General features: G+C 39.2%; 1 protein-coding gene across 1 annotated transcript; it reads right to left on the minus strand.

Moving 5' to 3' along the window:
* Positions 1 to 442: 442 nt before the first annotated feature.
* On the minus strand, positions 443 to 12,627 carry LOC149006671 (large ribosomal subunit protein eL42-like). The gene is made up of 4 exons (XM_089166313.1): positions 12,514 to 12,627; positions 1,207 to 1,386; positions 959 to 1,033; positions 443 to 865 (listed from the first exon to the last, which is right to left on the minus strand). The coding sequence occupies exons 1-4, from the start codon at positions 12,514 to 12,516 to the stop codon at positions 806 to 808; spliced, it is 318 nt and encodes a 105-aa protein (XP_089022439.1). The 5' UTR covers positions 12,517 to 12,627; the 3' UTR covers positions 443 to 805.
* Between the last annotated feature and the right edge of the window lie 3,444 nt (positions 12,628 to 16,071).

Genomic DNA, 16,071 nt, shown 5'->3' on the forward strand with positions numbered 1-16,071 from the left:
AAAAATATTCACAGTAAAATTAGTCCCGCAGAAGATATGATAAAGTCATAAAACTGACATTATGTGAAAGTAACGGCAAGGTGGAGACTATTCGGATGCATCTCTGGTGTGAACAATGTCACGAGAACTTGATAATCTGTTTCTAGAATGATGTACAGAAAATGTAGACTATTTACAAATACATAGCAAATGCACATCAGCAGACCTTTATTTCATTTATTTATTTATCAGCACAATCTACCTCAACAAACTCTAGTTGCAGAGAAACAAAATAGCCGTTCAATTTGATCGTTCAAATTTACTAAGAAAATTTTACCCAGATTGGGGTTAGTGACTACAAAAAAGCTCTTCTATATACCTTCAAAGTCTACTAGGGTATCAACAACGCATCAATGTAGACATAAATGAAGCAACAAACCTCTTGTTCCTGATGTACCCAAAGTTCTTGAAGTAGAAGCGACATTATCTATAATAAAATTAGTCTGAAATCAAGAAATTGCAATATAAAAGAACAGAGAGGTTCGTGATGATTTAGAAATCTTATCTACCAGACACTCTACTATTGAAGATAATCAATTAGATAGTGTTGTGGTCGGTCTGTATTATAGATTTCTGACCACATACTCCATGGGGCACCCTCTTCTCATTCAATGTCTTAAGTACTCTTAACATATAAAATTACTGCTAAAACCATGCAATGCAAGTACCCAAATTGACTGTAAACTGTCTTCACACTCAAAACAGTAACGAAAACCAGACACAAAATTTATCCTGAAACGACCTAACAAAGTTTCCCAGGTATCATCTAGAAGAGAGAAGTTCCCTTTCCCTTCTTGTCCCCACCAATCTCAAAATGCTTGCACCTCTGCAAAGACACATACAACCAATTAAATACTGAAAAATAAAGGAACAGCTGGAGAAGATAACAAGCAATATAATAGTAAGTAAATACACAAACCTTGATGGGGTGCTGGGATACATGTTTGCACCCTTGGCATTGCAACCTGAGTACAATTTTCTTGGTCGTTTTCGCCTGCCAGGTTAAAACAGTCATCAAACAATAACCATAGAAACTAATACACCAAACAATCCTCGAGCATTGCGAACACCACAATGCAAGTGAGACCAAGTTTTTTTTCCATGCGATGAAGCACACATACAAATGAAGCACGGAACAAGTATGTACTAGCAAAGGTAAGTATTCACCTTTTTGTGAAAGACAGGCTTGGTCTGTCCTCCATACCCAGATTGCTTACGATCATAACGACGCTTTCCTTGGGCAGCGAGGCTATCCTTACCTTTCTTGTACTGGGTGACCTTGTGCAAAGTATGCTTCTTGCACTCCTTGCTCTTGCAGTAGGTTTTCTTCGTCTTTGGAACGTTCACCTGCGACAAAAGATGATATTTTTGTTTAGTTAATCAGCTCGTATGAGATAGGAAACCAAATTCATTCCATACAAACAAGAATATGCATACAATGTGTTAAAGTATCATAAATTAGGATGATCTATGGGTAAAACTTAATTCCTAGACAACAATGAAAGATCTCGTGCACCTCATTGGTTTTTCAAACTGAAAAGAGAAACTAAGACGGTTCAAATGTAAAAAAAAATGAAATCATATCCGGGATTTTCAGAATCCTGCAAAAGAAGCCATGGTGAGTTTGAAAAGATGACTTGGCTGCAATGAGGGAATAAGTTCAAAGAAAATAATGGGCCCTATGCTGACAGAAGCAGGTGTAGAGATGATCTTGGTAACAAAGAGCTTACAAGAAACAAACGTGGTAATACACCAACTATATTGAACGGCATGCCGTGGAAACAAGCTGCCAGAAATTTCAATACGTTGACACTTGTAAGAAACCAACTTCTACACCAACTAATATTTAAAGCATGAAAAGTTACCATTTTAATGCAATCTCAAATACTTACATATTGGTGATCCAGTAAGGTAAATAAGTCTTAGATCACAATTAAACCTCCAATGCTCAAGGGGAATGCAATAAACATAAAGTAACCAATTCTGACTGTCTCAGTTTCAAGGCAACCTTGAAGCACTACTGACGCAGATCCACCACCAAAATGGGCTTATTTTCCATAGAATAAGCCTAGGGTTTGTTCATATTGTTGGGACTTTACCGTATGGGTTTGATTCATAATGGGCCTAATAGGGGCATTATTAAGTCTGAGCACATATTTAGATATGTTTTTCTTTAATTAGAGGTCCTCTGTCACATGACATGCTAGTTAGAATGCAATTGGAAACCTCATTCCCCCAAAACTAAGGTAGAAAAATATGGTGCCTTTTTTATTTTTATCAGGACTAGGGTTTTCAGGCCCATAAATAACAATCACCCCCCACCCCCTGCATGTAAATTATTTCCAGAAGCAGCATAGGGCCTGGGGGTAATTCCCCAAGCCCTAAGGCCACCAGTCATACCAACAGTATTTTGGTCATTTTGACAATTTTTGTGGAGTCCAAGTTTACGGTGCCATTGGATCCAGCTTGTTATTAGGACCCTAGATCTACTTTTGTATTTTATTTGAGTCATTACTTTGTAAGTTACTGAAGAATGCTTGTCTAGGTATGATTCCTAAGTTGTGAAACAATCCCCTGGTTTCAGTTTGTGTCTTGTTAGGATTCCAAATCTACTCTTAGAATCCCAATTGGATCCTTCTAGAGTGACACATGATAAAATCCTTGTTTGAGTTAAAGTCTTCAGTCAAGTAAGAGTCTTAAATAGGATTGCTTTCCAAGTTAAAGTTAAAGTCAAAGTTTGTTTTCTTTTTAGAAGTTGAATCCTTTTATGACTCCTTCTATTGGCTATAAACCAGCCACTCTGAGTTGTAACAAATCAGATTTGAATTATAGAATAAAGCTAAAAATCAAAGGAACAGCAGTTGAGTCATGGGCTCCCTTGGTGTGTAGCCTACAGCAGGTTTGTGACACTGGATTTGCTAAAGATCTTCTACCTCTCTTCCCCTGCCACTACTGCATCCCCAACCCCATCCCTAGCCGTCCCTCTTCTTCCCTCATCCATTGCACCTTTTCTAGAAGACCCAAAGTTCAAGGTCAGATCTACACCAATCTAACCGTTAGATCTATCTCAAACTTCAGAAACCTCAAACCCCCCCCCCAATCCTAGTGACCTTAGATCCCAATTTGACCCATCCTGACCATCCAATTTCAAGATATAATTCTTTTCTTGAACTTTCATACTTCCCAAGACCCTATAAACAAGAACCTTCATAGCTTTTAATTTTACCATCCAAACCCCACCAAGCTTAAGGGATCATATCCCCATATTATTACCTACATTCCCTCCAAGTTTCAACCCAATCCAACACTGTAGACTCACTCTTCCATCTCAAGGAATTTATCCCATATCCCATAGGATGGGTTACGTACCCATAGGAAACTAATTATCATCTTAGAACATATTTAACCACAAACATTAACCTAACGTTTCCCCCCAGGAAATCATCCCTTCACAAACCATATCACAAAGGAACCCCAGGTCTCCTAAACTCCCAAAACCCTAGAAACCCTAATTCCTCTGTAACCCTAAAATTTCAAAACCACAAGTGAAAAAAATTTACCCATAACCAACCCATACCCTACAACTGTAGGGTATTCTACACCCTAATTGACTGCTGATTCTATAGAAGAGGATCCTGGAGTGAGCCTAAATCTAGGGCATTTCCTTAATCAGTCAAACCCTAGATCCTGGTTCACATCACCTCCTCCCCTAAAAAAAATAATAGAGTGAAAACAAATAAAGCACAACTTTGGACTTGCAACAATTATTGCTCCCCAAGTAGCTGCTGCTGACTTCTCCAGTGTGAAACTGATTCTTTGCTTACTGCTGCAAGGGCAGTTACCTCCTTGTTTTTTTTTTTTGGATGAATAAAAACTATATTAAACGAAAGGAAACAAGAGAACAAGGCCTTTAAGCAAAAGGCCAAAAAGGAGAATTAAGACCCCAAGAGACAACAATAAGTTTGTTCGTTGGGGTATCATCAACGGGGGGATGGGGAATAGCTAACAACCTAGAAGAAACATAAAAATAGATGGCATTCCAAATCCTATCTATAAAACAGGTGGAAGTCCATCTCCTAAGATTGCGCTCCCACCATAGGTGATGGATTAAGGCAACAGTACACTAGCTTACCAATCCGATCCAAATGGAAGAGCCTGAGAAGTTTCTCAAAATCCAAAACCAATCTCGAAAAAACCCATAGGATCGCCTCGAACGGGGCCAAATGGAAGCTAGGCCTTTTCCCCAGATAGATCTGGAGAAGGCGCATGAAAAGAAAAGGTGCTAAAGGTTCTCCAAACTGTTCCAACAAAGGGTGCAATTGGGGTTAGCAGGGATGTGGCGGTCAATAAGGAAGGATTGGGTGGGGAGGGCGAGGTTAAGGGCTCTCCAAAGGTAAGGGAGTGGCAGGGAATGTAGCCTTTAAACCAAATCAATGGGGGCTAGGGGGTCTTAGGGTTATGGGATCTGATGAGGATCCAGCCTTCTAGGTAGATGAGATGGAGAAAGTTTTGGAGGGGGAAGGGAGCCAAACAATAAGGTCTCTAGAGGAGTTAGGGGGGGCCGGGATTCCCAAACCTGTGTGAGGATGGGGAGTTAGGGGGGGGCCGGGATTCCCAAACCTGTGTGAGGATGGGGAGGGGGTAGGGATCCAGGACCCATTTGAGATGAAGTTAGCCAAGGGGGTGGTTTTAGGGAAACGGGTGCCATAGACAGTACGAGGACCAAAGAGTTTATAGAGAATGCCCATCGGATGCCACAGATCAAGCCAGCGGAAATGGAAGTAGAGATAGTAGAGATGGCGCGGGGGCGCAGCAAGAGAATTTTCCTCCAAACCCAAGAAGGGTTGGAGGCATAAGGACAGTCCAGAGGGAATCAGACCGGAGATGGAAAGAATAGACCCACCTAACCCAAATAGAATCATGCTTTGTAACAAATTTCCAAATAAGTTTGAGGAGGCAAGCTATATTAACATCAGTGATCTGGCAGATTCCCAGGTCACCTTCAGAGGTAGGGCAGCAGATGGAAGACCAATTGACCGGGTGGATGAAACGCAAGGCTTCCTGCCATTTCAAGGGAAGGCACAGAATAAAGCCTCCATGGCATGGATGGTAGAATAATCTCCTTGTTACTTAAAGGCTAAAGTTCAAGTTGCCATTGGGATTCGATGGACAAGTCAACTCCTTGTCAGTGAGAAGCCCGAGACGTTCCACTAAAGCTCTTCTTAAACATCACTGAAGATCCATTTTCTCCAACAAGGATTCCACCCCAGATCTGCTCATACAAGCTGCTGACAGTGAAAACTGCAACATGTAAGGTGCTTTTAAACTAGAGCAGTGTCCAACCATTGGAACCCTGTTTCTTGATAATCCTAGTCAAACTTAACAAGGTCCTACTAATTGGTAGTCAACTATAACTGAGAAAACAACAGACCTAATGTACCTTCAATTGAACCTGAAATCCCAAGAACTAATTAAAGAAAAGGAAAATTCTGAGAGTGGAATCTCAGAGATGCAGGGGAGGATCACTTGCACAACCACTCTCTCTTGAGCAAACCAAGAATTTCAATATTCAAATCAGAAATTACATTACTAGAATGGATCCCCTTGGACAGAAATAGAGAGTAATCAAATTTTGAGATAACACAAAGAAGAAACTAAAAACTAAGGCACATCTAAGAAGGGAATCTGCTGAAGTAAGCCCAATGTAGTCTACCCACTCAAATAAAATAGGGTAAATTACATAGACCACTCCTAAGTTATACCTTGAATACACAACCTTCACTGCATTTCCAAACTATGCAGTCAAACTCCATTTGAATAACACTGTTAACGAAAAAAGCAAATTATTAATTTAACCCTCCTTTTTCTTCCTGCAACACCATCTACCCCCACTCCTTGCTGGAACACAACCACCCCATCATTGTTCCTCTTCTTCTTCCTCAGAGATAACCATCAACTGGTCCACCATTCACAATTTAGATTTCCATCTACATCAAACTTGAGAAACTGTTTACCTTTGGTCAAGAAGTTGCATGGCACCATTAGGGGTGAGGGAAGCTCTAGTGCCCACGGTAGGAGAAGCTCCACCTCCACTAGTCCAGAAAATGACAGCGCTTTCCCACCTGAGCATCAGTTGACCTGAGGAATCCAGGGAGAGACAGTAGGAACTTGGAAATTAACTTGAGATGACTGAGTTTCTCAGAGGGCATCTTATATGAGTTTCAAAGCTTTGCCAAACAACAAGTTTGTCTCTGTTTTTAAGGATAAGATACTCATTGTCAAGTAGAGCAGCTGAAGCAATAGAGCAATGGTTTGTTGATGGTGACACCCATCAAATAATCAAACAGAAGCAGATCTCAAGCAGGGTAAGCTCAAGAAGAGGACTGCAACCAAAGTCAGCATCAACCTTGCTACCTGTAAAAGGATTGTTTGCTTACTGGAAAAGAGTCTGAATTGAAAAGGATTAGGCTGATCAGAGCTGTTGAAGATCCCAAATGTGAACTCACCATTTGAGGAGGCCCAGTAGTCCTTTACTGCAAAAAGATCTTACAACCAAAAGGGGTTTCTGAAGAAACCAAGAAAAAACAAAGAAGTAGAGGCAAATTAAGGTCAATTCTCTCCCATTCAGGAATCGTTCTCCCTAAGAGATGCAGATAATGGTAGCCATTGATAGGAGACCAACTAGGCAGGTATCTGTTCTGCCTTCATTGCAGCCCTGCACATTGCTGATTCGCACACCACTGTATGATGCTCTGAGAACAGTCTTGCTCACACAAATATAACAGCGAGGTATATTATGAGAGAAAATGGGATGAGTTGTGTTCCAGCAAAGTCTTGGGGGTAGATGGTATCACAGGAAGAAGACCTTGGTTACCATGGTCAGTCTAAAGACTCTAAAACTTGTCAAGGCGTGAGGAGTAAGGACAAGCAAACTTGTAGGTACCCAGATGAACCACTAGTCTGTGATTTACAATGGAAACCAACTTCTCTAGATAAAAAGGATTGTTGGCAGGAGCTATCACCTAAATATAAGTCCTTCAAGTGTAAGATTTCCTCAAACTTTCCTCAACTGAAATGCAACCCGAACTACTTTCTCCACAGTAAGCAGTGTACTGTCTGCAAGTGCGGTACTAATCTATGGATGGAAACCCTAGAACTGCACCACCAAGACCCGCTCATCCTACTCAAACTTGGGGGAAAATGGTTAGGTAATGACGGCATACGATAGTTGTAGGTGTCCAGGTGCTGTGGTGGTTCCAGGCGCCCTAATATCACCCCGTCGCTTGGGCAACACCTATGCACCTTGTTTGGTGTCACCTTGATTTCCTTGCCCCTCAAATGCCTAGTTGCCTAGACACTCCTCAACTAACATTCTATACCATCATACATGGTTATCAAAGCGTCCGCCTAGGCGGCAAAGCGGTTTTTAAACCGCTTAAATTGTTGCCGCTTAACTAACGGGCTGATTTCTTGCCACTTTTTTGCTTAGGCACTACTGCTTTGCCGCCTTTTGCGATAATTTATTCTACACCGTATATAAATTTATATATGTGAACCATTTCGGAATCGAGGCCCAATTTGCAAATGAACTCCGAGGCCCAAAGTGCCTGTTGGCAACAGAATGTGAAGCATGAAGCCATATTCAACATTGATAATCAATGAATCATTAAATAAACAATGACTTGGAAATCAGAATCATGAGATCTATTAATTTATCATGTCGGCACTGTTTGGTTAAAAAAAAAGGGAAAAATGGATACATCAATAATGATTTTTGATCTATGCACAAGAGTACAAGACACTTATTTGGCGTCACACTATCATAGAGGTAAGTAAGAATGTAAAATTACTACTTTCATTCTCATTTTTCACATTGATTACTGATATAGTACATACTACATAATTATTATTATGAATCTTATGATGCTTGATGAGATGAAGTTATGTTTTTAATCTTTTTTTGGATAATTTTTCATAATTGAGATTCTTGAATTTTTTTTAATTTTATTTTTATGAATGTGATTGTTGAATGTTTGTTTAGTACTTTAGTTTATTATTAGAAGTATTTGTATTAAAAATTAGTTTCAAAGTAGTTATATTAAAAATATTGAGTAAACCGCTTTGGTTGCTTTATTGCCGCCTAAGCACCGCTTAGTCGCCTAATCGCCAAGGCGGAACCCCAATCGCTTTGGTCGCTCTGCCGCTTTAATAACCTTGCCATCATAGCTAAACAAGTTTGAGGTGTATAGGCCGCTTCTAATCCACCAATTGGAATCTCTGGTCCATCATGTTCTCATCTCAACCCATACATAGCCCAAGACATTGAGCCCAAATACTATTGCTAGTATTAACTCCACTAGACTGGAGCAGTGCCTTTCAAACTACCACAAAGATCAATTTCATAGCCTCCGTTAGGATAACCAATCTACATAAAATTTTACAAATTATGAACCCCATCAGCTACTAGTGTACTACTCCGATCTGTGGTCTCCATAAAATCAAGGACATCCAACCTCACTAATTTGTCCAATCCATCTTCATACAATCCAATCCCATATAGTAATGGGGTGGATTGGCTATGAGTGACAGATGGTGATATGTAGCAAGTCTTGTGAGTCAAAGTGCAAACAATCCCCAGATAGCATGGACTCTTTCCTTCTCTTCAAACTACCAGCCAGTCAATATATGCTTGCACAGATTCTACATCGGCTGAGTTCAATTGACAATGATAACAAGAGTATCAAATTCTAGGCCTAGTATCTGGTATGACCTCAAATAGAGCTGGTTCAAAGAGGTTGATCTTCCTCAAAAAGGAGCTCTTCCTCACGAGAAGGAAAATTTGGTTCAAAGAGGTGTTCTTCACATGACTTCTGCAGAGAAAAATGTTGAAGATGTGAACTTCAATTAGGACAAAAACCAGTAGGTTTGATGCGGAAGATAGTCATTCCCCTAGAAAATCTCAATCAACCTTAGCCACAGACAAGGAATGGAATCAATAGCAAACTAGTGAACCGACAAGAACTCCAATTCAACTCAGGTCAATATATCTAATCCACCATCAGTAACATCTTTTGAAACCATGTGTGGGCCTCTAGTTTCTCTTAATCATGGAAGGGAGTTTTGATGGGAGGGCTACTGTGGGAATTAAAGGATACGATAGGTACCACACAATAGGATTTCAGTGGGATATGGAAGACGGAAAAGATTAGATAAGTTCAAAGGTTTTTTTTTTTTTTTTTTTTTTTTTTTTTTTTTTTGGGGGGGGGGGGGGGGAAGGGGGTTTACCAAGAGGAGAGGCAGTCACAAGCAAGTGGGGGCAAGAAGAGCAACCTAAAAGGCTGGTAGATAGGTGGGTAGGGGGAGAGAATGATGTTAGTATATCAACTAGAAGATAATAAGCTTGGATCTTGTATGAACCATCAAGTTCAAGTAGTAGGCTTAAGTCAAAGTTAGGGATTGATGGTACAGCTATGACCTCTGAGTGATGGGAACTCTATTAGTGAAGGTCTGGGGTTTTCTGCATAAGTGTTCTAAATGCTGAATTTCAAGTTTTTCAATAGATTAAGTTTAGTGTCTCGGATTTTGAAAAACAAATCCTCGGGTAAAAGTAAAACTAGGGCTGTGGGCTGAACTTGAATAATGGAAAAGAAAGAGACGATTCATCAAATTTGAAAAGAGAAATATGATGGCTGGTTAAATCTAGGCAAAAAAAATTACTGTTTTCACTGAGGTTATGATTGATGGAATCTAGGGTTTCAATGGAAGGAATGGACGACCACATGGATGAAGTGCAGGGGTTGATTTGGGGAGGCTGTGGGCTGAATTTAATGGTTTCTGATGGTGAAATAAAGTTGTGCATAATTTTAGTGGCTAGGATATTTAGAAAATGAATAAAAAAAGGAGCTACCCTTTGGCAAATTAAAGGATTAGAAAAGGAATTACAGAGCTGGGGATGCTTTAAACTTATAGTCATTGCAGAAATACCTAGATACCAGCTTGTTTAATGGAAAATGCTCCTGAAATTGGAATAGATTTAAACAACTTGCAGGAGAAGAGGTGGAAAAGAGGAAGATGGGAACACAACCATGCTAAATTGTACCTCAGTAGCAATCCACAACACTCGAAATTATACACATCAATTTGTTTTCAATACTTGCCCCAATTACAGCCTTATATAAGATACTAAAAAATAGACTCTTATAGTAAAATAGAACGTGTAAAAAAACAACTGCCTACCCACAATGGAACAATGCCATTAATAGGCAATGTTCAAATCATAAACCAAGATATAAGAGTTAGTGGCAAAAAATTACTAGCCCAAAACTAGATATAAGTCAACTCTACATGTTGATAATCTCTCTCTCTCTCTCTCTCTGAAACATTTTCTGGGAGATCCCTTGACAATTTATGATTGAACAAGACTTGACTGTCAATTAGTAATCCACCAATTCAACCATTTAACAATAATGAAATTTATATAATGGGTAACACTCATTAATATTCAGAAGGCCACTTCTCAGCTATTAGGTATGCTCACCTCAAAGCAGCTAAATACTTAACATCAACAGAGATGTTACAAAAATTTCAAACAATAAGAAAAACAAGAATTCTGAAATATAAATGAAGCAGGATGTTTTAACTTTTTCTACTGACTGAGTTTGCTAATCTAAAAATGGACAAACATACATTGCCTAAACACTGGCTTAACAATAGAACAACAATTTTAAGAGTTAATTCAAAGAATATGAAAAGTTAACAAGAAGCTATGATGTGATTCAAGTCATTCAACCAATAATGACCAATAACAGCCTGAAGAACATTCTGCCAACTGTTTATAAATTTCAATAACAAGATAAACCAGTTATGACAGAAGAAGACATCTTATTTGAAAGAATAAGAACACACATAATCCTAATAGTCTGTTTGATTGACTACAATTTCAAATCCATGGAATCAGGATCCATAAGATTGTAGTCCATCAAAGTTAACTGTTTGGTTACATTGATCTTATGAACTGATTCCCCTTGGAGATTGTTAAGAACCTGCTAATCCAACACTAGAAGATATGAATTAAAGCAAGAAACTGAGAGATACACTAGTTATGATGGTGCCAGTCACCCCCTACACCACACAGTGCCCTCAGCCAAAGGCTGCCCAAAACCTTATAAAAAATAACTGATACCCTCTTGGCCTCTCCTCACATCTTCCCTCTATTTATAACCCCCAATCCACAATAACCCTCTCTCTCTCTCCTCCACATGGCCTAATCCTAGGGCCCTAACAGATATTACCATGATTATGTAAGTCAAGGGCTTTTTACTCTTAAGTCAATTTAGAGGAATCCATAATTTAAACCCCAAACATGAAATCCAAATGATTCCACAAAAAATCATAACTCAATGTGATTCTTAATTATGATGTGATTAGTTTCACAGAAGTAACTAAACAGTAGTTGAAAACCAAATTCAAGATTCAACAGATTTCAAATCTATGGAATCACATAAAAAATGCAATATATTCAATTAACCTTGTTCACTACCGGGGGTTGCATCAGTAATGCAAACAATTTTATTTTGGAGGATTATCAAGAGTTTTACCACCGGATAACCCACTGATTTTTCCAAGTCTATCCTAGTGGTACATCCAGTATTTAACGTGCAATCACTTGAAAAAAAATCAGATGCTAAGAAAAATTACTAGAAGCTTCCCATGGACAGTCCTTTAAGTAGATGTAGTAAACAAATAAATAACAAGCATGCATCCATATTCTAGGTCACGATGGTTAGACTTCACTGAACTGGACCAATTAGCAGTTCATAGATGTTCAACTGGCGAACACAGAGGTTGATATCCCATTTCTTTCACAAAATCCCCCCCCCCCCCCCCAAAAAAAAAAAAAACCCAAAACAACATTATCACGTATCTGCTCTCTATGGTGTGTCAAAATAAAAATATAGCAATTAGATGTGTTGCCTATCCAAAGACTAGTGAGCCTTCCGATCTCCAGCTATAAATTGAGGGTATTCAGGATTTAAACCCATAACCAATTCAACTATCACGGAGTACATTTGCAGCACTGAAGTCACTACACGTAATAAGGTAAGTATAATAACAAAAACTTCAGATTTAGCTACTAATCTTGCCACGATTTGAGAATATATATTTCTTGAAAGCGGTCCGTACTACGATTAACGAATTAATAGCATGTCATTGTAATGACGAAGTTTTCAAGCAGCTAAAAAAAAATACATTATCGCGGTTCAATAAAGCCGTATACTGAAAAATGCCCCCAACAAAAAACAAAGTCTCCATGGATTCCAATCCAGATTAAACCTAAAGCAACCGTCGAAATTTCGAAACAACAATACCCCCCTTCCCCTCAGTAAGTGGGATTGTTTGCACTAAAAATTACAACAAAATAACTTCGATAGAACAATAAAAATAAGATAAAGACGTTAACGATAAGAAACTCACCATGGCTGCAAGTAGATCTCTCCCTCACACCCGCTGTTTCTGCACGAAGCACAAGCCCAAGGATGCCAGACACCAATAGTGATTCTACACCCTCCACAGTCACTGTAGGGCTCTCTCCGGCCACCATTTAAATACCATATAAGCCTTCCGTGTTAGGGTTGTAAAAATGTTGCACCAGTGAATCGGTCGGGCCGGTTTTCTGTCGGGTTGAAAACCAAATGGCAATTCTGGATCTGGTAGCCTTGATTGTGTTTTCCTTAATCCCTTCATCGCTTTTTTTTTTTTTTTTGTGGGATCTTCATCACATGTTCATGAAGAAAATTTACTTTTGAGCACCAACAAGCTGGACCAAATGTGAGACCCCACTTGTACAGGACATGAAGGGAGCACAACCTATCACAACTCGTGGGAGTCGTGGGAATCAGAGCAACGGGTGAAGAGGATACTTTAAGTAATTCCTATTTGAATCATAGTTGGAAAATCAAGTTTTGACCAAATTGAGTCTAAATTAGGTATGTAAAAAGACCAGCACAATTAAGATGGGAAATCATTTGATTCATATAAGTTTTTAATAGTGGATGTACTTCTAGCAACAATGGCGGAAGCTTCTTATGCAAGGACAGTGAGACCAAGAAGTCTTGGGAATGAACCTTTGTCCCTCACCACCTCCCTGTCCCCCTTCCCCCTTCCCTTGGGTCTATAGACCTACAGTTTTTGTGACTAGCCTAATGAAAACAGAAGGAAAAAAGTTAAACAATTTTACTCCATAAATTCTCTCTCTCTCACACACACACACAAAATGAGACAAGGGGCTCATTTACACGAGAAGATGAGAGAGAGTAGTACATCTGTCCAAGGTTATAGGGTACATCTAACGCAAGTGAGATACTTCTTCCACTCACCGCAACTACCACACATGTTGATGTTGCATGACCCCCTCTACCATGGATAGCCACAGCCTTCATATTTCCTCTAAATCTAGATGAGTTGTAAGTGGCATTTGTCATTGTCATAGCCATCCCAAAAGTATAGTGTTCGTCTTGTGGGAATGTTCTTAAGATTCCAACATCATTAGAGCATGCCAATCTTCTACTCCGAAATACAATAGTGTTGGATAAATAGTTTATAGTGTAAGTCTAAGTTGGTGAAGGGTTGTGCTCCGAATCAGATAATTGCAATCTAATTACCCACATCCAAGGCTTGCTAAACATGTTGGTAAGGTCCGATCACTGGTCACCTCATGTATTGCCTCATGTATTGCATGGATAGAAGCTGACTAATCACTTTAAAGTTAACATTGTTTGTAGTTGAGACATGGTTAACGCCAATGTTGTACATGTCATCAACCAAGTCAATGTAACATTAAGTGTTATATCAACCCATTTCTTGAAAAACCTCCCATTCCATTCAAACTTAACAAGGTAGTTGATATATGTTTTCCTATTGTATCAAATACAATATTAATTTAGACCAACATATTACATTTTAGCATATCAAAATGAAAAAAGAATGTGCTACTCTACATAAGGGTAGGGTGCAGGTGGGTGTGCATAAGGGAGTGGTGGGGGCAATGTGGGTGGGTGTAGGGCCAAAGGTGGTTTAGTAAGGGGGGGTTCAACAAGGTAGAAGTGGGTCAGTAGGGTACGGGTTGGGGGGGGGATTTGGTTCAATAGGGTAGGGGTAGTGGTTTACTAGGCTGTGTAGGTTAGTGGGGTGCGGGTGGTGGTGGGGGTTAGGGCTGGGGGCAACGCAGGGTTGTGGGTTGGGTGTGCATGGGTGGGGATTAGATGTGTTTGTGTTGAGGGGTGGGGGTCTATGTCATGTGTGTGTGTGTGAAGTGCATGGTGCTCCCATAGACATTTTGCTAAGTACCATGTGTGGGATGCTCCTTGCGTGACTATAGGGCACTCTATGTGTGTGTGTGTGTAAATGGGTTAGTGAGTGCAACTGTAGGCCACAAATGGCCAAATGAGCGTGTGTGTGTGCAATATGCCATAAAATTATTTGATATGCTTCGATGAAGACCAACACAGGTGGTGCAATTGTTGTTTCCAGCTATTTAGGGCACTAGCCGCGCTACTGCCAATGAGCATAGTGCGCAACTTCTTGTTGCAAGGGTAGAATGAGAGTTGCATAGGTAGAGACGTAGAGTGACGGTTAGGTGCATGAGACGAGGGACTTAAAGCTCATGGGTTTGTTGTGTTGATTGGGTATTAGGGTGGTTGGTTGAAAAACAAGAATATGAAAACACTTTGGACAATTTATGCACTAAAGGGTATCTTGGTCATATTTGAGATATTATTTGAATTTTAATGACGGTCATTAATAAGTGGACCCGTTACTAGTAGACCAGGGGGATAATGAGTTTTGTGGCAAAGTAGATAATTTACATGTAAAAAACTCTTTTAAGTATGAATTATGCTAGAGAGGCTCTTATTAAGCATGGACAAGAGAAGGTTATTGTCTTGCATTACTATTAAGGGAGAAGAACTATGTATGGGAGTTTCACTTGCACAAATAATCCCACAAGTCCATCTCTTTCCTTTCCATATGAAAATTCATTTTTGTTCTAGTGTATTGAGGAGAAAAGAATACAAGCAAAGTGTTGAACTACCACTCGATCACACACCCACTAATCTATACAATGGCTCTTGTGCTTCAACATAAGAATCAACTTGGTGCCCCCCATGAAAGGTCAAATTTATCATGACACGATCCATTCATTTTAAGGCATCAAAGGATTTAGCGTTTATGCTTAGAGCCACATAAGGTGCATGCCTGATTAAAGCTATTTTTCACTGATGTTAATTTAAATAAAACCATTTCCAAATGATGGGGGCAAGGTGGTATATTTTTGCACATTCAATGGTGTAGGAGCTGCACAACCATGTCTTCTTTTAACCATGGAGTTATATAGTAAAAGAACCTCGAAAAACACTCCAGTCAACTTTGTCATTTATCATCAAAATTGGTTCAGTTAGTAATGACCAAACACCTATGGTAAATAAATAATGGGTTTGATTCTCTGTAGTGGTATATGTAACAGTCCCCTTATATAGACAAATGAAGTTTTTTGTGCCACTTCATAAGTTATCCCCTAAAACTAATGCCACCCTTAAGTTTACCCCCTAAGACTAATGCCACCCTTTAGTCATCCCCTAAAACTAATGCCACCCTTCGAATTATTCAATTTATCAATCAAATCTATTATAAGGTAAAAATATATTAAAAGACATCCATGTTATTAAGAATTCACAATTAAGTGCTATTAGCAAGTTAAAATATTTAAAAAAGACAATAATAACCCTGAGTGAAAAACTTGCACTATCGCATTTTCTCGTCTCTTCTATCCTCTGCGACTTCTTTCTTCCCTATTCATAAATCCTCACAAAATTTAGGAGATATGCAATATAGATAGCCTTTTTAAACTTAGGACAATATTGAAAAATAGATAATATGTAAAAAGTAATTGAGATTAACGGGGTATAATAAATTGAATTTTCCTTTTTGGTAATAAACCATTTTAGGGGTGACTTTGGGGAAACACAAAACCACCAT

This window comes from Hakea prostrata, chromosome 8, assembly GCF_041222555.1.
Source record: "Hakea prostrata isolate BN-2017 chromosome 8, UWA_Hpros_2, whole genome shotgun sequence".
NCBI lineage: Eukaryota > Viridiplantae > Streptophyta > Magnoliopsida > Proteales > Proteaceae > Hakea > Hakea prostrata.

Excerpts from the sequence above, each read along its gene's own strand:
- LOC149006671 (XM_089166313.1), bottom strand. Across the intron at positions 1,034-1,206 it reads AGCCTGTCTTTCACAAAAAG|GCGAAAACGACCAAGAAAAT; the intron begins GTGAATACTTAC and ends TTAACCTGGCAG. Across the intron at positions 866-958 it reads TATCCCAGCACCCCATCAAG|AGGTGCAAGCATTTTGAGAT; the intron begins GTTTGTGTATTT and ends GTGTCTTTGCAG.